The sequence below is a fragment of the Hyla sarda genome, chromosome 6, assembly GCF_029499605.1.
Source record: "Hyla sarda isolate aHylSar1 chromosome 6, aHylSar1.hap1, whole genome shotgun sequence".
Taxonomy (NCBI): Eukaryota; Metazoa; Chordata; class Amphibia; order Anura; family Hylidae; genus Hyla; species Hyla sarda.
In genome coordinates, this window is record NC_079194.1 from 266544875 (window position 1) to 266566786 (window position 21912).

A 21912-nucleotide genomic window follows, 5' to 3' on the forward strand; every position below is an offset into this window, starting at 1 on the left:
GCAGCCGTATGAGCTGCGTACATGTGTGAACTTCTGTCGGGCCACAGAGGCCATGAGAGCTCCGTGCAGCTTCAGCTATCACAGGATGAGGAGATCCTCTCCCTGTAATAGCCAAACTGAGACTACTGTGCGCATCGATGCGTGAAGTTTAAATATGTCACGTGACATCAGAGAGCCAATAGGATGTGATGGAGGCGGACCATCTCATTCTATGGCAAATCTCATTCCACGGCAATGCACCGGCAGCAAATGTTAAGAGACACAGCAGTCTAAGCGGCGGAGTGATACGCCGGATCTAGATTTGTGAGTAGGCTGGTTTTCATTGTGACTGAGCAGCTCAGGGATCACATCCATCTCATTCCCTGTGCTTGCTTCTAAGGAATATATTGCCTCAGTAAACTTTTTTCTGTGCAATTCAAAGGCAGAGCTCCAGGTATATCATCTACTTCTGCTAATATAACCTGTCCAGAATGGTTGTACTCTAGCCGAGTCCAGCAACTCTCATGACCCTTTATTCCTCCCTCAATGCAATGTCTCTTGGTTTCTTTGTTTCCAGGATTTGTTGCACTGAGCCTTTTTGAGTGGGGGTGGGTGGAATAAAAAATTTGTGTTTATATAATAAAAAAAAAAATTTTTTTTTTTAAAGAAAGCAACTTTTGTAAACATAAATTGTGTTACTAGATGTCTACCATTCATGGGATTCAGTAGCCTCCTGACTTTGCCATTTCATTCCTCTTTTTATTCTTCAGTAAAATAATTTGAAGCTAATAATGCTTCCTTATTTACCCCAATAAATGTATTGCCCTATATTTATCTGTAAAGTCAAAGGTGCGTTGAAATTAAATTACTTCCTAGAACTTTATTCAATGTCTTGTGTGTGTGTGTGTGTGTGTGTGTGTGTGTGTGGTTTTAAAATTTTTTTTTTGTGTGCAGGTTTGTCAAGGTGATTAGGCATTCTGTCAAGGTTTGAAGGGTTAAAGGAACCAGCAATGCCTACCGTGATGAAGTCTCCAGGCTCCACTGCAATTGTCTGTCCTAACCGAGCCAAGCCAGACAGCTTGGGAAGCAATTCCGAGGAGGACAGCAGTGAGGATGAAGCACCAAGGGGTGAGGTTTCAGGAGTTTACCAAAATGATGGGCTTGGGGCTTCCTACATAGTCTAGTTGTCTTGCAGGGGGTGCTCTGGTGGAGAAAGTTAATAGCTTCATTGGAAATAAAAGGATTAGGACCTGCTTTGCATTACTTTGGCATGGTAGGGGTTAAAGAGAAGTTGCTCTAAATCTATAGAGAAGAGTTAAAAATTGTTTACTGTCCATCTAAAGAGAATATTGGTTAAGAAAATAGGCTGCTTCCTAGGGCTCCAATGCTGTGCCATTGGTTTAATAGCAACAGTATGGCTTCAATACTAGGAGTCAACTGTTCTTATTTGGTAGGGTAACCATGTAGTATTTCCTTACAGTAGCCCTGGAGAAAATGGGTTAATGTATGCTTTACAACACCCTTAAGGAAATGGCTTAAGGGTTTCCTATAGGTTTAAGCTGACTTGTGGCTTTGCATTGGAAGAAAAGCAGATAAGGTTTGCCTTTTAGCCCCCTGGAAGAAATTGGGTTAAAGGCTGCTGTGTAGTTCATTGGAAGCTGAGGGATTTTGTACTGTCCTGCTGTTCCCTGGCAGGAAATGTATTGAGGACGTCCTAACGGACCTCTAGCAGGAGAGATGGGTAGCTGTTTTCTGGTAGGATAGAGACTGAATGCTACTACTGCACACGTCTTCAATAAGATGAGGACAGCACAATGGTTAAATGCTACCTTTGCAGCTCTTTGGTAGGGCAAGGGTTGTACTTCAATTCCAAATGCAAGAACGGCAATCCAGCGTGGGTAAGTAGAAAATCCAGACTTTATTAACTCACAGTAAAAACGGTACAAGCAACCAGCAGATCAGACGCGTTTCAGGCGCATGCGCCCTTCGTCAGTGATGTCAGCCCTCTGCACAGGTGTCAGTTAAATACCGGACAGGTAATGGGCGGATAACTTACTACCAATCAGAGCTCCTCTGAGTCCGCTGACACCAGTGCAGGGGGAGGATACTGATACAATACAAAATATAAAATGCAAGTAAAAGTACAAAAAATTGCTAAAACAGTACACTAATGGGCGATGTGGACATAGATGGCTAGGAAGCATTTGGGAAAACAGTGGCATAAAGCATTGTCATAAAATCATGCATTAAACATGGAAACAATATGTCATATGAAGTGAAACTATACATTCTTTCAAACTGCATTTCTAATCGTGTAGGTTGCAATGCGGTGTTAATAGTGAAATAGCAATTCCCTTTTTAAATTTAACCTTTTGGGTGCACTTGTAACCAAGGTGAATTGCCAATATGCTTCACGTTCAAGCAATTTTCGCAGCATGCAACCACCACGAGGTCCTGTGTGAACACGCTCTATTACATATATTTGAAAACCATTGGTGCTTCCACCATGAACGGTTTTGAAGTGCAAAGACGCTGCTGAGCGATTTCTAATAGCATTACTAGATATGTCAATGAGATGTTCAAGTGCTCTAACTTTTAATTTTCTAGTGGTTGAACCTACATATTTTAGCTGGCACTGTGAACATTCAATGACATAAATTACATTGTAATGATTACAGTTAATATAATCTTTTATGCCATAATTTTTAATTTGCTCTGCATCAGAAAAATGTGTACACAACTTAGCATAATTACAGTGCAGTTCTGCAAATCCTGCCACCACACTTATAGAATCCCTTATTACTCAACCAGGTTGTGCTCTGTCCGGTATTTGACAGCACTAAACTAGGAGATAGCATGTCTCTCAAAGTTTTGGCTTTTTTTTTTTTTGGGACTATGTGGCATCCTTTGGACAGAATTTTAGCTATAGTCTCGTCCTGTCTAAGAAAATGAAGAGGTCTATTGATAATGCTTTTGACCTGTGTGAATTGAGGTGAATAGGTAAGCGCAATGACCGGTTTATTTTGAAAGTCTGGGCCGCGTGATTGTATTTGATTATTAGATGGAGAAATCAAAAGGGAGCGATTTTTCTTTGGCAACTGTGTTTTTGGCTCTAGATAGAATATGTGCAGGATACCCTCTGTCTGTGAGTCACCGCGACTCCTCTCCTATTTGAGACTCACAGACAGAGGGATCACTGCAGTTCCTCTTGATCCGTGTAAATTCTCCTATGGGGATGGCCCTGATTGTATGTGGGGGATGATTGCTGTCCGCCCTGAGGATAGTATTCCCCGCAGTGGGTTTACGAAAAGTGGAGACAGCAATAGTGTGGTCTGGCACTCAATTCAATTGCAGGTCAAGAAAAGAAATATTTGAATAAATCAGAATGGTGGGTAAATTGTAGGTTGAAAGAATTATTGTTAATGTATTCCAGGTACAGTGGTACGGCAGACATATCACCTTGCCAAACAAGGAGAAGATCATCTATGAATCTGCCGTACCACTGCACATGGGACACAAGGATTGGAGGCTGAAAAAAGGTACTTAGATTCCCAATATGACATCGTTAAATTTGCAAGGGATGGCGAATGTCTAGCGCCCATGGAAACACCACTCACTTGTATAAAAAAGACTCTATCAAAAGAGAAATAATTATGTGTCATGAGATACCATGTACTCATTTTAATTAACTCTTAAATTTACAGTGTATCCACTGTGGTTGTCCAGATGGTACACCAGCGCCTCCATGGCAATATGCCATGGAATGCTGGTGTACAATGAGACAATGTCACAGGTGAGCAAACTATATTCTTTTTTCCACATGAAGTGCTCAAATGCTCTCAGAACCTCCCTGGAGTCTTTGAGGTATCTATGCCATCTATGTCCACATCGCCCATTAGTGTACTGTTTTAGCAATTTTTTTGTACTTTTACTTGTGTTTTATATTTTGTATTGTATCAGTATCCTCCCCCTGCACCGGTGTCAGCGGACTCAGAGGAGCTCTGATTGGTAGTAAGTTATCCGCCCATTACCTGTCCGGTATTTAACTGACACCTGTGCAGAGGGCTGACATCACTGACGAAGGGCGCATGCGCCTGAAACGCGTCTGATCTGCTGGTTGCTTGTACCGTTTTTACCGTGAGTTAATAAAGTCTGGATTTTCTACTTACCCACGCTGGATTGCCGTTCTTGCATTTGGATTTGTGTGCACCGGGCTGGGTGCGTATCTGTGTCGGGGGTGTACGGGTGGAGCGAGCTGGACTACATTGCCAGATACTTGCCAATTGTACTGCAATTGCAGTATTAAAATGTGGTGACACTTTTGTAGGGTTTAGTTGCTGCTATGCTAGGGTAGGTGATGCAGTACAAGGCTGTTGGAAATCCTATTAAATATTATGTGGTCCTTTGCTACTGTTTTTGGTACCTTACAGTTATAGGATTTTAGAGTGATCAAGAAATAAAACTTGAATTTTAGTAGTTTTAGGCTGTGTTCACACTACAGAATGTCTGCACAAAAAAATAATCTCTGTTCGGGCATTCCAGAGACTGCGGGTCTCTGGAATACTAGGACCACACGGGAATGTGCCGTTTCATAGACTGCTATGCATTCTGTGCGGAGTTCACAGAAAGAATGAACATGTTCATGGACGTGGAAATTCCGCCGTGTGCACAGCGCTGCAGAATCCCATTGAAATCAACAGGACTCTGCTGCAGTGGAATCTACATGCGGCATTCCGCACAAAAATTCTGAGGTGTGAACATGGCCTTAGGGTAAATTCACATGGCAGATTTGTTTCAGAGATTTCTCCTTGTGATTCTGTTATTGGGGTTGTTTCGATGGCAAACACATGGATTTCTACCCTAATCAGGATGCCTATCTATGTGATTACTAGCCAGCATGTTTTACATAGATCTGTCTGGTCTGTAAAAAAACAAAAAAAAACACTTTTTTATTTTTTGAAGAACTGGAAGCCCCTAAAATAACCTTCTGGAGTTTTGTTTGCAGCTGCCTTTATATACTATTTATTTGTATTTTAAACCCAATATCCATCTTGCTTTCTAGTATCTATTCTATCTTATTCCTTGTTCCCTATATTCAAATTGCCTTTTAGTGTAAGTGACAGGCCTGTTTCTATATGACCTCTCACACCAGTGGCATATTGATTGCAGGAAGTGCGACTAAGCTCATTGGGGAAGGGGGCCTGAACAGGGATTCTTGTCAAATCTTGTGGATCCATGGTCATCCCTGTAAATGTACATATGTGTTGCATAGTGTACTGTAATTTTATTTATTATTGATAAATGTTTATACAGCCATGTCTAAAACATCTCTGTACTGTATCACTGCAACTGCACGACACAGGGAGAGATGATTTATGGTAGACACAGGACACAGGGGATAATGTATGAGGAATGTCTGTCTCAGTTACCATACTGGCAGTAGGGGGCAGTTGCAGATAGTATGGGTTGATAGAGGAAGCCAGCGCACCATGATCCTGGAGAGGAGGGGGTGGGGAGAGTGAGGTTGGAGATGAGATATATATATATATATATATATATATATATATATATATATATATATATATATATATATATATATATATATATATATATATATATATATATATATATATATATATATATATATATATGTGTGTATGTGTATGTGTATGTATATATATATATATATATATATATATATGTATGTGTATATATGTATATATATATGTGTGTGTATATATATATATATATGTGTGTGTATATATATATATATATATGTGTATATATATATATATATATATATATATATATATATATATATATATAGAAAATATCTAATTTTTTTTTTTTCTCCTTGCCTTTCAAGGACATGCGCCATAAATGTACAGCACTGCTAGGACTAGCTTAGTGCACAGCGCTGTACACTTATGGAGCGGTGTTCCAGGATCATTGCGTCTCCGGACACGGTGATTGGGCTGGGTTGGATGCTGTTAGCTAACAGCCACCTGGCATATCGCCCTGGGGGGTCCATGATTGGCCGGTCACTTCTGACTGGCGATTCACAGCTTTTCCGGGTCTCTGGTGGCCCGAAAAATAAGGGTGATTGGTGCTGTCAGACAAGGGCGCCGTCCCTACGATTGGTTGGTCGGGAGTGGACGTTCAAAGGTAAATTCCCCCACCCATGTTAGTTTGGGCAAGCGGGGGAGCTATTGCAGCAGCGGCGATTGTCAAGCAACTGTGATCGACCTCGTTGGTGAGTGGTGAGTGACCCGGTGCAAACTGTGCCCTCTAGCAGTTGCAAAACTACTACTACCAGCATGCCCATTTGCTGTCGGTATGCAGGGAGTTGTAGTTTTGCAACATATAGAGGGCCACTGTGCAGTGGTCTCTAAACAGTGGCTATGCTTATGTTGCAAAACTACAACTCCCAGCATGCCCAGACAACCAATGGCCAACAAAATTTGAAGGGCCACAGTTTAGAGCTCACTGGTCTAAGTGACCCTTTTTTTTTTGGGCAGCACCTTGTACTGCTGTGGGTCACTTAGACCAATGGTTTCCAAACTGCGGTCCTTCAGATGTTGCCAAACTAAAACTCCCAGCATGCAGTCAAAAGGTAGTTATGCAATAGCTGGAGGCACTTTTTTTTTCTTTAAAAAAGTGTGCCCCCAACTGTTGCATAAGTACAATTCCCAGCATGCCCTTCGGCTTTCAGGGTATACTTGGAGTTGTAGTTATGGAACAGCTAGCTCACACTGACATGTTGACAGTAAGTTTCCTTCTCTGAGTTTCAGTTGCAGAAAATCCACTGTTGCTCAAAATTGTAGTGGGGAAACTCCTAAACCCAACCGTGTCTACATACTGTAAAAACACTTACACAAAATAAAGAGTAAAACACTACATATTCACGCACCCTTACACAGTTCTCTCTTCTCCCCCCCCCCCCCCCCCCAAAATAGAAATGAGAAACTCCTTGTATGGCACTGTTTCCTAAAGTGAGCCTCCAGCTGTTGCAAAATAATTCCCAGCCATTGACTGTCCAGGCATGCTCGGAGTTGTAGTTTTGCAACAACTGGGGGTGCCCTTTTTGAAAAACACTGCCATAGGATATTTTTGGTGAAGGAGGCAAGCGCCATGCTTGCTTCAGAGTCTGCCCCCTATGCAAATCCCTAATTTAGGCCTCAAATGCACATGGCGCTCTCTCCCTCCTGAGCCGTTTTTCAAGGCAACAGTTTAGGGCCACAAATAGGGTATTACCGTACTTGGGAGAAATTGTTTTACAAATTTTGGGGGGCTTTTTCTAATTTTTGCCCCTTTTGAAAAGGAAAAGTTGGGGGCTACACCAGCGTGTGTTAAAAAAAAATTATATACGGTACATAAAATAATTTTATTTTTAACTAACATGCTGGTGGTCCATATTTTTCATTTTCACAAGAGCTAAAAAGGAAAAACGGGTGCACACCATGGCTTAGTACTGAGAGAGCACCTAAATTGGTCATTTGCATTGGAATGGCTGATAGTTACAGCAGTTCTGACATAAATGCAAAAGAAAACACCCACATGTGACCCATTTTGGAAACACAAACTCCCAAGGGGTACAGTGACCATTGATACCCCACAGGTAACTGAAAGATTTTTGGAACAGTGATCCGTAAAAAAAAAAAAAAAAAAAAAAAAATTTCAGTTGCATAGCCCACTGTTCCAAAAAAATGTGTCAAACACCAGTGGGGTTTAAATGCTCACTGCACCCCTTGTTACATTGCTTCAGGGGTGTAGCTTCCAAAATGGGGTCACATGTGGGGGGGGGGGGGGGTCCACTGTTCTGGCACCATGGGGGCTTTGTAGCACATGGCCCTCATCTTAATTTCCAGCCAAATTATTTTTCCTAAAGCCCAATGGCGATACTTCTCTAATGAGCCCTGTTGTGTGCCTGCAGAGCACTTTGGGGGAGATTTATCAAAACCTGTCCAGAGAAAAAGTTGCTGAGTTGCCCATAGCAACCAATCAGATCTTTCATTTTTGACAAGGCCTCTGAAAAATAAAATAAGCAATCTGGTTGCTATGGGTAATCCAGCAACTTTTCGTATTGACAGGTTTTGATAAATCTCCCCCTTTATGTCCACGTATAGGGTGTTTCCATAGTGATAAGAAGAAATGGGGTTACAAATTTTAGCTACTTTCTCCTATTACCCCTTGTGAAATTTATTAATTTGGGGTAATATGATAAACGTATATAAGTATATTAATGGCCCATACAAAAAATATGGAGAAAAACTGTTCCAGGTTAAACCCCCCCAAAGGACGAGGGGGCACTCCCTCCGTCTGGAGAAGAAAAAGTTTAGTCTCAAGGGGCGACACGCCTTCTTTACCATGAGAACTGTCTACCTCAGGAACTGGTCACAGCAGGAACAATTAACAGCTTTAAAACAGGATTAGATACATTCCTGGAACAAAATAACATTAATGTTTATGAAGAAATATAAAATCCCATCCCTTCCCCAATATCGCGCCACACCCCTACCCCTTAATTCCCTGGTTGAACTTGATGGACATATGTCTTTTTTCGACCGTACTAATTATGTAACTATGTAACACCAGCATTTTAGTAAAATACAAAAATCAAATTTTTTCCTTTCCACGTCCAACTTTAACGAAAATGCGTCAAACACCTGTGGAGTGTTAAAGGGGTACTTTGGTGGAATTTTTTTTTTTTAACTGGTGCCAGAAAGTTTGATTTAATTCTATTAACTCCTTGGGGACGGAGGGCGTATCCATACGCCCTCGGCATTTCCGATGACTGCCGCTCGCCGGGCGGTGATCGGACCGGGATGACTGCTGATATTGGCGATTGCAGCAAATTCAGACCTGCGATTTGCCGCGATCCAGGCAAATTGGGTCACTGGTGACCCCATCTCCCGGAAAATAAGACTGATCGGAGCTGTCAGAGACAGCTCCGACCAGCCTAAAGCATAGGAGCGAGGTGGCAGTGTTGCCACCCCCTCCTATCCCCTGCCATTGGTCACAATAAGTGATCTTCACTGTGGCCTTCTAAAAGCTGCAAAACTACAACTCCCAGCATGCCCACACAGCAAAAGGCTGTCTGGGCATGCTGGGAGTTGTAGTTTTGTAACATCTGGAGGGTCACAGTTTGGAGACCACTGTGTAGTGGTCTCTAAACTGTGGTCCTCCAGATGTTGCAAAACTACAACTTTCAGCATGCACTGACTGTCTGGGCATGCTGGGAGTTGTAGTTTTGCAACATCTGAAGTGGCACAGTTTGGAGACCACTATATGGTGATCTCCAAACTGTAGCCCTCCAGATGTTGCAAAACTTCAACTCCCAGCATGCCCAGAAGTCAGGGATGCTGGGCGTGTAGTTCTGCAATATCTGGCCCTTCCGATATTGCGAAACTACAACTCCCAGCATGCCTGGACAGTCTGGGCATGCTGGGAGTTGTAGTTTTGCAACATCTGAAGTGGCACAGTTTGGAGACCACTGTTCTTCCCCAGTTGTTGCATAACTTCAACTCCTAGCATGCCCAGACTGTCCAGGCATGCTGGGAGTTGTAGTTCTGCAACATCTGAAGGGCCAGATATTGCAGAACTACACGCCCAGCATCCCTGACTGTCTGGCCGTTCTGGGAATTGTAGTTTTGCAACAGCTGTAGGCACACTGGTTGGGAAACACTGAGCTAGTCTGTTTCCTAACTCAGTGATTCCAAACCGTGTGCATCCAGCTGTTGCAAAACTACAACTCCCAGAGTGCACTGACAGACCGTACATGCTGGGAGTTGTAGTCTTGCAACAGCTGGAGGCACATGGGTTGTAATCACTGAGCTAGAGTCTTGGTGGTTCCCCACCAGTGTGTGGTTCCCCACCAGTGTGCCTACAGCTGTTGTAAAACTACAACTCCCAACATGTACGGTCCGTCAGTGCATTCTGGGAGTTGTCATTTTGCCACAGCTGAAGGTTTGGGGCGCCCCCCCCCCCCATGTGAATGTACAGGGTACATTCACAGGGGCGGGTTTACAGTGGGTTTCCTTCAAGGAAATTTACTGTGAACCCCTGCCTGTGTGAATGTAGGAGGCACATTGGTTGGAATCACTGAGCTAGAGTCTGTTTACTAACTCAGTGGTTCCCCACCAGTGTGCCTACAGCTGTTGTAAAACTACAACTCCGAGCATGTATGGTCTGTCAGTGCATTCTGGGAGTTGTCATTTTGCCATAGCTGAAGGTTTGGGGTGCCCAACCCCCCCCCCCCATGTCAAACTCCCAGCGGAAAACTTACTGTGAACCCCCGCCTGTACCCTAAAAACACTACACTACACTAACAAATAATAAAAAGTAAAACACTACACATACACCCCCTTACACGTCGCCCCCGCCCCCCCAATAAAAATGAAAAATGTCTCATACGGCAGTGTTTCCTAAACGGCGCCTCCAGCTGTTCCAAAACCACAACTCCCAGTGTTGCCGGACAGCCATAGACTTTCCTGGTAGGCTGGGAGTCTTGCAACAGCTGGAGGCACCCTGTTTTGGAAACACTGCTGTAGGGTTTTGGTGGAGACAAGCCCCATCCTTGTAACCGGGTCCACCCCTATTGCAAATTCCTTATTCAGGCCTCAAATACGCATGGAGCTCTCTCAATTCAGAGCCCTGTCGTATTTCAAGGCAACAGTTTAGGGCCACGTATGGGGTATCTCCGTACTCGGGAGAAATTGCGTTACAAATTTTGAGGGGATTTTTCTCCCATTATCCTTTGTAGAAATGGTAATTTTGGGGAAAAAAAACTGCACTTTAGTGAATTTTTTTTTTTCATTTACACATTCGAATTTAACAAAAAGTCGTCAAACACCTGTGGGGTGCTAAGGCTCACCGGACCCCTTGTTACGTGCCTTGAGGGGTGTAGTTTCCAAAATAGTATGCCATGTGTGTTTTTTTGTTTTTTTTTTGCTGTTCTGGCACCATAAGGGCTTCCTAAATATGACATGCCCCCAAAAACCATTTCAGCAAAATTCACTCTCCAAAATCCCATTGTCGCTCCTTCCCTTCTGAGCCCCCTACTGCGCCCGCCGAACACTTGACATACACATATGAGGTATTTCCTTACTCGAGAGAAATTGGGTTACAAATTTTGGGGGGCTTTTTCTCCCATTACCTTGTAAAATTTCAAAAACTGGCTTTACAAGAACATTCGAGTGTAAAAAATGAAGATTTTGAATTTTCTCCTTCACTTTGCTGCTATTCCTGTGAAACACCTAAAGGGTTAACACACTTACTGAATGTCATTTTGAATACTTTGAGGGGTGCAGTTTTTATAATGGGGTAATTTATGGGGTATTTCTAATATGACGGCCCTTCAAATCCACTTCAAAACTGAACTGGCCCCAGAAAAATTCCGATTTTGAAAACTTTGTGGAAAATTGCTTCTGAACTTTTAAGCCCTCTGATGTCTTCCAAAAGTAAAAACATGTCAACTTTATGATGCAAACATAAAGTAGACATATTGTATATGTGAATCAAAATATTATTTATTTAGAATGTTTATTTTCCTTACAAGCAGAGAGCTTCAAAGTTAGAAAAATGCAAAATTTTCAGTTTTTTCATCAAATTTTGGAATTTTTCACCAAGAAATGATGCAAGTATCGACAAAAATTTACCACTAACATAAAGTAGAATATGTCATGAAAACAGTCTCGGAATCAGAATGAAAAGTAAAAGCATCCCAGAGTTATTAATGCTTAAAGTGACAGTGGTCAAATTGCAAAAAAATGCTCCCGTCCTTAGGGTTATAATGGGCTGTGTCCCCAAGGAGTTAAAAAATCTTAATCCTTTTAGTACTTTTTAGCAGCTGTATGATAGAGGAAATTCTTAACTTTTTTTTATTTCTTTTGTGTTGTCCACAGTGCTCTCTGCTGACACCTCTGTACGTGTCAGGAACTATCCAGAGTAGCATAGGTTTGCTAAATGGGGCTGCAAGAACCTGTTAGTGTAAAAAATGGAGATTTTGAGTTTTCTCCTCCACTTTGCTGCTATTCCTGTGTAACACCTAGAGGATAAACTTTCTAAATGTCATTTTGAATACTTTTAGGGGTACAGTTTCTATAATGGAGTCAATTATGGGGGAATTCTTACAGAAAGGCCCCTGAAATCCATTTCAAATTGAACTGGTCCCTGAAAATGTCAGATAAAATTATTTATTTATTTTTCGTGAAAATTTGGAAAATTTGCTGCTATACTTTAAAGGGGAATTCCAAGCCAAAACTTTTTTTTATATATCAACTGGCTCCGGAAAGTTAAACAGATTTGTAAATTACTTCTAAGCAGTTAGACAGAAAACAGCATCTGAAGTTGAGTTGCTGTTTTCTGTCTAACTGCTTTCTGATGACTCACGTCCCAGGAGCTGTCCAGCTCCTATGGGGATATTTTCCCATCATGCACAGCTCGCGGGACATAAAATCATCATTGAGCAGTTAGACAGAAAACTTCAGAAACTAATCACTATTGGAAGGATTAAGATTTTTTTATTGAAGTAATTTACAAATCTGTTGAACTTTCCGGAGCCAGTTGATATATAAAATTATTTTTTTTTTTGCCTGGAATACCCCTTTAACCCCTTCACGACGAGCGACGTACATGTACGGCGCCGCGAAGTGTCACTTGGCGTGCGGCGACGTACATGTACGTCGCGGGGTTCCGGGAGCGCAGCGTCACCGGTAGGGGTGATCGGACCAGGATGACTGCTGTTATCTAACAGCAGGCATCCCGGCACATCGCTGAGGGGGGTCCTGAGACCCCCCCCCATGACCGCGATGCGTGCAAATCGCAGGTCAATTCAGACCCGGTGATACAGGGTCATACAGGTCACTGGTGACCCGGAAAATAAGAGGGATCGGGGGTGTCCGAGACACCCTCGATCCCCCTAAAGGGATAGGAGTTTGGTGGCAGGGGTGCCACCCCTCCTATCCCTGCTATTGGTCGGCCGACCGATAGCAGACCGGGGGAGGGGGGGTTAAAGTTCGGTTCCCCCGCTTTTCTCACCTATCGGTGTCCGGGCAAAACGGGGGAACCGTCCAGGGAAGGTCGGCGCCGGAGGTCCCTACCTGGATCCCGGATCCCCGTTCGCGATCCTTCCCCACGTGCGGCGGCAGCAATACTTCCGGGTCCTGCTAGGTGAGTTGTTGCCTAGCAACATCCGGAGGGCCACAGTTTACAGTGGTCTCTAAACCGTGGCCCTCCAGATGTTGCAAAACTACAACTCCCAGCATGCCCAGACAGCAGTTTGCTGTGTGGGCATGCTGGGACTTGTAGTTTTGCAATATTTAGAGGGGTTCAGGTTGTAGATCACTAAGTGGTCTCAAACTGTAGCCCTCCAGATGTTGCAAAACTACAACTCTCAGCATGCCCAGACAGCAGTTTGCTGTCTGGGCATGCTGCGAGTTGTAGTTTTGCAACATCTGGAGGGCCACAGTTTTGAGACCACTGGACAGTGATTTACAACTTGAACCCTTCTAAATCTTGCAAAACTACAACTCCCAGCATTCAGGAACAGCATAAGGCTGTCTTGGCATGCTGGAAGTTGTACTTGCGTGCCTCCAGCCATTGCATAACTACATCTCCCAGCATGCCCTTCCGCAATCAGTACATGCTGGGAGTTGTAGTTTTGCAACAGCTGGAGGCACACTGGTTGGAAAATACTGAGTTAGGTCATAGAACCTAACTCAAGGTTTTCCAGCCAGTGTGCCTCCAGATGTTGCATAACTACAACTCCCAGCATGCATCGTCTGTCAGTGCATGCTGGGAGTTGTAGTTTTGACCCCCCTCCCGTGTGAATGTACAGGCTACATTCACACTGGCGGCAGATTACAGTGAATTCCCCGCTACAAATTTGAGCTGCGGGAAATTTTTCGCCGCAGCTCGAAACTCCAAGCGGGAGACTCAGTGTAATCTGCCGCCAGTGTGAATGTAACCTAAAAACACTACACTACGCTACACTAACATAAAATAAAGAGTAAAACACTACATATACACATGTACACTGCCTCCCCCCCCCCCCCCTCCCCAATAAAAATTAAAAACGTATTGTATGGCAGTGTTTCTAAGATGGAGCCTCCAGCTGTTGCAAAACAAAAACTCCCAGCATTTCTGGACAGCAATTGACTGTCCAGGCATGCTGGGAGTTTAGCAACAGCTGGAGGCACCCTGTTTGGGAATCACTGGCATAGAATACCCCTATGTCCACCCCTATGCAAGTCCCTAATTCAGGCCTCAAATGCGCATGGCGCTCTCACTTTGGAGCCCTGTCGTATTTCAAGGCAACATAATAGGGTCACATATGGGGTATCGCCGTACTCGGGAGAAATTGCCTAACAAATTTTGGGGGGCTTTTTCTCCTTTTACCCCTTATGAAAAGGATCAATTGGGGTCTACACCAGCATGTTAGTGTAAAAAAAATTATTTTTACACTAACATGCTGGTGTTGCCCTATACTTTTCATTTTCACAAGAGGTAAAAGGGAAAAATGCCCCACAAAATTTGTAATGGAATTTCTCCCGAGTACGGAGATACCCCATATGTGGGCGCAAAGTGCTCTGAGGGCGCACAACAAGGCCCAAAAGGGAGAGTGCGCCATGTACATTTGAGGTGATTTGCACAGGGGTGGCTGATTGTTACAGCGGTTCTGACAAACGCAAAAAAAACACACCCACATGTGACCCCATTTTGGAAACTACACCCCTCACGGAATGTAATAAGGGGTGCAGCGAGAATTTACACCCCACAGGTGTCTGATGGATCTTTGGAACGTGGTCTGTGGAAATGAAAAATTTTGCACAGCCCACTGTTCCAAAGATCTGTCAGACACCAGTGGGGGGGGGGGGGGGAATGCTCACTGTACCCCTCATTACTTTCTGTGAGGGGTCTAGTTTCCAAAATGGTATGCCATGTGGGGGTTATTTTGCTGCTCTGGCACCATAGGGGCTTCCTAAATGCGACATGCCCCCCGAGCAAAATTTGTTCTCAAAAAGCCAAATATGACGCCTTCTCTTCTGAGCATTGTAGTTTGCCCGCAGTGCACTTCAGGTCCACTTATGGGGTACCTCCATACTCAGAAGAGATGGGGTTACAAATTTTGGGGGGGGGGGGAGTCTTTTCTGCTATTAACCCTTTAAAAAATGTGAAATTTGGGGGAAAACCAACATTTTTGTGAATTTTTTTTTTTTTTTTTTTTTTTTTTACATATGCAAAAGTCGTGAAACACGTGTGGGGTATTAAGGCTCACTTTATTCCTTGTTATGTTCCTCAAGGGGTCTAGTTTCCAAAATGGTATGCCATGTGTTTTTTTTTGCTGTTCTGGCACCATAGGGGCTTCCTAAATGCAACATGCCCCCCAAAAACCATTTCAGAAAAACGTACTCTCTAAAATCCCCTTGTCGCTCCTTCCCTTCTGAGCCCTCTACTGCACCCGTCCAACACTTTACATAGACATATGAGGTGTGTCCTTACTTGAGAGAAATTGGGCTACAAATATAAGTATACATTTTCTCCTTTTACCCCTTGTAAAAATTCAAAAATTGGGTCTACAAGAACATGCGAGTGTAAAAAATGAAGATTTTTAATTTTCTCCTTCACTTTGCTGCTTTTCCTGTGAAACACCTAAAGGGTTAAAACACTTACTGAATGTCATTTTGAATACTTTGGGGGGTGCAGTTTTTATAATGGGGTCATTTATGTGGTATTTCTAATATGAAGACCCTTCAAATCCACTTCAAACCTGAACTGGTCCCTGAAAAATTGCGAGTTTGAAAATTTTGTGAAAAATTGGAAAATTGCTGCTGAACTATGAAGCCCTCTGGTGTCTTCCAAAAGTAAAAACTCGTTAATTTTATGATGCAATCATAAAGTAGACATATTGTATATGTGAATCAAAAAAAAAATTTATTTGGAATATTCATTTTCCTAACAAGCAGAGAGCTTCAAAGTTAGAAAAATTTTTAATTTTTTGATCAAATTTGTGGATTTTTCACCAAGAAAGGATGCAAGTTTCCACAAAAATTTACCACTATGTTAAAGTAGAATATATAACGAAAAAACAATCTCATAATCAGAATAACTAAAAGCATTCCAGAGTTATTAATGTTTAAGGTGACAGTGGTCAGATTTGCAAAAAAGGGCTTCGTCCTAGAGGTGAAAATGGGCTCCGTCCTTAAGGGGTTAACCCATTAAGGACCAGACCAATTTTCACTGTAGGACCAGAGTGTTTTTTGCACATCTGACCACTGTCACTTTGAGCATTAATAACACTGGGATCCTTTTTACCTCTTCATTCTGATTCTGAAATAGTTTTTTCGTTACATATTCTACTTTGTTAGTGGTAAAATTTTGTCGATACTTGCATCATTTCTTGGTGAAAAAATTCAAAAATTTGATTAAGAAAATTTAGCATTTTTCTAACTTTGAAGCTCTCTGCTTGAAAGGAAAATAGACATTCCAAATTATATTTTGATTCACAAATACAATATGACTAAATTTAATTTATTTTCCCTTCGTCTCCTCAGCAGCACAATGTGGGGTGTCTCTGCCCCTGTGAGCGAATTAGGACCAGGGATTTTTTAATGAAATCAATAAAAAACATAGATACCTCCCCTAAAGCGTCCTGCTCACATCGGGACAGTGAGTAAATTATAAAGTACAAATAACTGACTAGGGAGGGTAGCTTGTGCTGCTGAGGAGACTAAGGGAAAACAGATTTACTTACTAAATTTAGTCTTCCCTAGCGTCCCTCAGGAGCACAATGTGGGGATGTAGCAAGAATAACCCCTAGGGAGGGCACTTCTACATAGCAGAGCTTAAGATGGTCTTAGCGAAGAAAGTTTCACTAGACAGAAAGGTGTCCACCTTATAATGTTTAAGAAATGTCAGGGGAGAGCTCAAAGTTGCCGCTCTGCCCAAGAAGTCAAGATGGACCTAGTGGAATGGGCTTTAGTGAACTCCGGTGAAACCAACCCTTTGGTGGTATAGCATAATCTTATGCATTCACAGATCCATCTGGAGATGGAAGGTTTAGATGCCTTAGCAACTTTTTTAGACCCCTGATGCAAAATAAGGGGATTCTCAGATCTTCTGAAGGGTTTAGTTCTTTCTTAATAAACACTTAAGAACCTTACCAGATCTAGGGTTGCCAAGTCAAACTGAGCGGTTCCAGGTTCAGGAATAAACTGTGGGAGAGAAATGGACTGGTCAATATTAGCAAAAGGAACTTTTGGCATAAATGATGGAAGAAATCTTAGAAGGACTTTGTCAGGTAAGAACATAATGTAAGGTTCAGAGGAAGCAAGGGCTTGGAGTTCACTAACCCTTTTAGCAGTAGTGACTGCTAATAGTAAGGCTACCTTCAGAATGAGGAACCGAAGTTCCACCTCCTCTAGGGGTTCAAATGGTTGAACACAAAGTTGTTCCAAGACTAACGCCAGGTCCCATGGAGCAACAGGTCTCACTGCACAAATTCTATTGATAGCTTTAATAAAGGATCTTATCACCGGCTCTTGAGTCAGTCGTCTCTGAAGAGATGCAGATAGAGCTGCTAGCTGTACCTTAAGAGTTATGGGATAATACCTTATCAAACCCATCCTGTAGGAATTCCAGAATCGAAGGAATGGAAGGAGTAGAGGAATCAATGTTCTTCCTATTACACCACTTGAGGAAGACGTTTCTGATCCTGGCGTAGGTCTTGTTAGTCGCCTAACTCCTAGAGTGAGAGATCATGTCTACTGTGCGGTCCAAAAACCCTCTAGCTGTCAATAAGGACCTATCAACCTCCATTCAGTTAGATTGAGCATTCTGAGGTTGTGGCAGAGTTGAGTGCCCTGGAACAATAGATTGTGCTTGAGGGGAAGTTTCCAATATATTCCCCTGCTCATCTGAATGAGATGGGAGAACCAGGATCTCTTGGGCCAGTATGGTATGATGGCAATCACTGAAGCCTGATCCTGTCTGATCTTCATCAATACCCTGGGTATCATGGAAGTTGGCGGAAATATGTATGCCAGACCGAAATTCCAAGGAATTGTCATGGCATCTACCCAAAAGGGCATGTCTGCCGGATAAAGGGAGAAGAACTTGTCCAGTTTCCGATTGGCTCTTGTGGCCATCAGATCTACTTCTGGAAGACCCCAACTGTCTACAAGTTGAACAAAATATTTCTTGATTTAAGGCCCATTCTCCAGGAATTGTCAGGTCTCTGCTCGCGTGATCTGCAAGGATATTCTGAACTCCCTTTATGTGGATAACCTGAGTATCCATGTTTCTGCCCAACGGAAGATCTTTGCTACCTCTTGAGGTAGCAGAACAGATCTTGTTCCTCCCTGTTTGTTTATGTAATAGACAGCCGACATGTCTGCTCTCGCATTGACTGCTCTCCCCAGAAGAAAGGGTTCGAAATGAAGTGCATAGTAGATTGCCCTTAGTTCTTTGATAGTGAAGGAAAGGGGGTTTCCTCTAAAACTCCATCTCTTGGATACCTTTATTCCTAGTACATGGGCTCCCCATCCTAGTCCTCAGGCGTCTTTCATTAAGAGCAACCAAGGAGGGTCTAAAAGAGACATACCGTCTTGGGGAATTGCCCATTTTAGAGACATGCGAACTGCGGGAGAGAGTCTGAGAGGAGAGTCTAGGGAGGAAATCCTTCTGTTCCATGCATGAAGGATCTCTGCCTGAAGTGGCCTCATGTGCCCAAGGCACAGCTTCTGCCGAGGATGAGAGGAGACCTAGGAATCTCCATAAGAATCCTTAAAGGGACCTTGCGAGGAACACAAAGGAATTGATGTACCCTGGATATCCTGTCCTTCCTCACTGGAGAGCGATAGATCTTCATATTGTGGGAGTCGATGCAGAAACCCAAAAAGGTTATCTTGGTTGGTGTAAGATGTGATTCTTTTAAGTTTATCACCAAACCTAGCTTGTGGAGTAAATCCAGAGTCATGGTGGTGTGAAGATGAAGTTGCTCTTGAGTTCTGGCTAATATAAGCCAGTCGTCCAAGTAGGGGGATTATCCTTATACCTTGGACTCTGAGGGGCACCATCATTGAGGAAACCACCTTGAACGGGAGCACACGGAACTGGAGGTGATGAAGGACCCCCCCCCCCCGATGGTAACAGCAATTCTCAGGAATTTCCTGTGACCCTGGTAAATCGGTATGTGGAAATAAACGTCTTTGAGGTCTAAAGACTCCATAAAATCGTCCTTCTGTAGAATCCTTTTGACCGATTTTTTTATCGTTTCCATGCAAAATCTTGTCTTTGTAATGTAGCGGTTGAGAAACATTAGATCTATAACTCTCTATCTCCCTTCTGGCTTGGGTACTAAGAAAACAGGGGTGTAAACTCCCTTGGCCCTTTCCTCTAGGGGAACTGGTTCTACAGCAGCATTTGTGATGAGCTCTAAAACCGACCTCTCCAGGAAATCCTCTTTTGGATTCCTCAGAATGGAGGAGATTAGGAACCTCTCTGGAGGTTGACACATGAGGGGAAGAAAATAACCACTGCTTAAAATATTTAGGACCCAAATATCTTTTAATTCTTGCCAAGAATGGAGAAAATAGTGGAGACGACCACCTACTGGCATTGTCAGAATTCTGTGTTTTTTTTTTATTTTTTTTTATTTTTATAGAGCCTCTGGCTCTAGAAGATCCTCTTCTGGTAGAGGTGGCTCCTCTGCCAAGTCCTGAGCTTCTAGCCTGTCTGGCCCTTTGTGGAGAACGGTTCCCTTCTAGACTGGTTGTAGCAACCATGAAAGGATCTGTCCGATAGAGGCAAATTTTTTCCTTTCTAATCGGAAAGCTCTTCCATGATGGTATCTAGCTTGGGACCAAATAGTTTAGTCGGGTTAAATTCAAGATTACATAAGTAATCCATTCCTAAATTGATCTATTTAAAGGACCTCAGAATATCTCCTCTAACTCCAGAATCTATATCATCCTGGCTTTAAGCACTTCAAATGAGGCCCTGCCCACAGCACATTGACTAGACGAGGCCGTGTAAGAACGTCTGAGGGTTACCTCCATACGTCTGTCCATGGAGTCCTTTTAAGCTTGATCCGTTGTCTGACGGGATGATTGTCCTTTTTGAGAGCTTCGCTATTGTGTAGTCAACCTTCAGGGGGTTAACCCATTCTTTACATTTACCCTGCTCCAAAAGATAGAAGGTTTTGAAACGTCTATTAATGACTGGTGACTTTTCCGGGTTAATCCATTCAAAGATAAAAAGAGAAAAAAAGGAACACAATAGCGCCCCTGGTGAAGTACGTTAGGCACAGGTAGGTAGATGCTGGTAATAACACTCACCCTGTGGTGTTGCGCTCAGAGCACAACATCTGATATCGCATATATCATAGAATGGGATCCTGCAGCTTGATTCCCCCGATCCCAGGCAGCATCTGGTCCGGTAATGGTATAGGCAGCAGAAGAAACAAAAACGGAACTTATTCCAAGCGCCAGATCCCTTGAGGTAGTCAGTTCTCTGTATCCCAGGTCACACTGTGCCGGAAGCTAGTCCTAAAACACGTGACTATTTAATTAGGACTAGCTTCCGGCACGTTGTGACCTGGGATACAGAGAACTGACTACCTCAAGGGATCTGGCGCTTGGAATAAGTTCAGTTTTTGTTTCTTCTGCTACCTATAGGGTTAATCCATTCGGATTTCATGAGTTCCGATATTACTCCGATATTACTCCGAGATTATTCCGAGAATACTCTGGGTCCCTTTCAGTAGTAGTAGGGACCTCTTCTTGATCAGCAGGGGTACCCTCTGATTGTACCGCCCTGATGAATCTAGAGAATTTCTCCACAGGGAAATGAGTCTTCCCTTGAATCTCATCATCCTCAGAACTAGATGACTCGATCTCATCTAAAACCCTGAATTCTTCAGAGTGTACGATGGAGGTATCTGCACTCTTACTTGGGGGAGGAGCCAGCGTTAAAGAGTCCTTTTAATTACTTTATGGAACTGACCACAAACTTTCACCCACAGAAACATATCTTTCATGGATGGTTCTTGGTTCGGTGGTAACCTAGGGTGACAAGATGTACAGCTGGGGTAGTCATATCCATCCGGAAGGGGGACCTTTACTGGAGTTACACTCCAAATGTCGTCTTTTATGGGAAGATTTGCCGTGAGGATCTCGGCGGCCTCCTGATCCCCCAGAGTCCATAGGACATCTAAAATACATTAATCAAGAAAAAAAGTAAAGTAAACCCTCTGGAGCTTATATTTCTTCTATAACCGTTTGGTATTCTGTGTATTCCGGTGTACTGCTATTTTGTTTGGAAGAAAAACAATCACTATTTGGCTCCAAGAGACTGAGCCTATATACGGAGGGGTTTCAATAGGCGCTAATCTGTGTTCAAATTGGCTCCGCCCACTTCCGGGACACAGCCAGCAACTTACAAATTAAGGATACAGAACATAACCCCCCCCCCCCCCACCCCCCACAGAAATAAGAATAACATGAATAACATTCTTAATATTAAATCCTGTCTGGATTCCAAATGAAAAAAAATGAAGAACTCCCTGAAAAAATCGCTGCGCCTTAATGAAAGAAAGAGCTTCCGGAGCACCGAAAGTGACACCGTGCTTACACAGGTCCCCGGACTATGGCAAAATGGTGCCCGCAACCGGAAACGGGATCTAGCACTAGAGCTGCGGCCGACCTCCGGCTACAGGAAAATGGCGGCCTGCACTGTATCACAAGGAGGACCTGAAAGAAAGATTAAAAAAAAAGTTAGCAAGGGATCTCGGCATCCATGCTCACAAAAGGACCGAATAAAACTCACTGTCCTGATGTGAGCAAGGGCGCTTTATAGTCCATTGTAGGGGAGGTACCTATTTTTTTTTTTTTCGTGTTGATTTCATTAAAAAATCCCCAGTCCTAATTGGCTCAC

The 21912-nt window shown here is 43.1% G+C and overlaps 1 protein-coding gene across 1 annotated transcript in view; it reads left to right on the top strand.

The window, feature by feature from the left end:
• Window positions 1-955: 955 nt before the first annotated feature.
• The window catches only part of RCOR2 (REST corepressor 2), a 288691-nt gene continuing 267734 nt past the window's right edge, over window positions 956-21912 (top strand). The window contains exon 1 of the mRNA XM_056528491.1: window positions 956-1107. Coding sequence (XP_056384466.1) covers window positions 990-1107 — 118 coding nt within the window. The 5' untranslated portion in view covers window positions 956-989. The remainder of the gene's footprint in view (window positions 1108-21912) is intronic.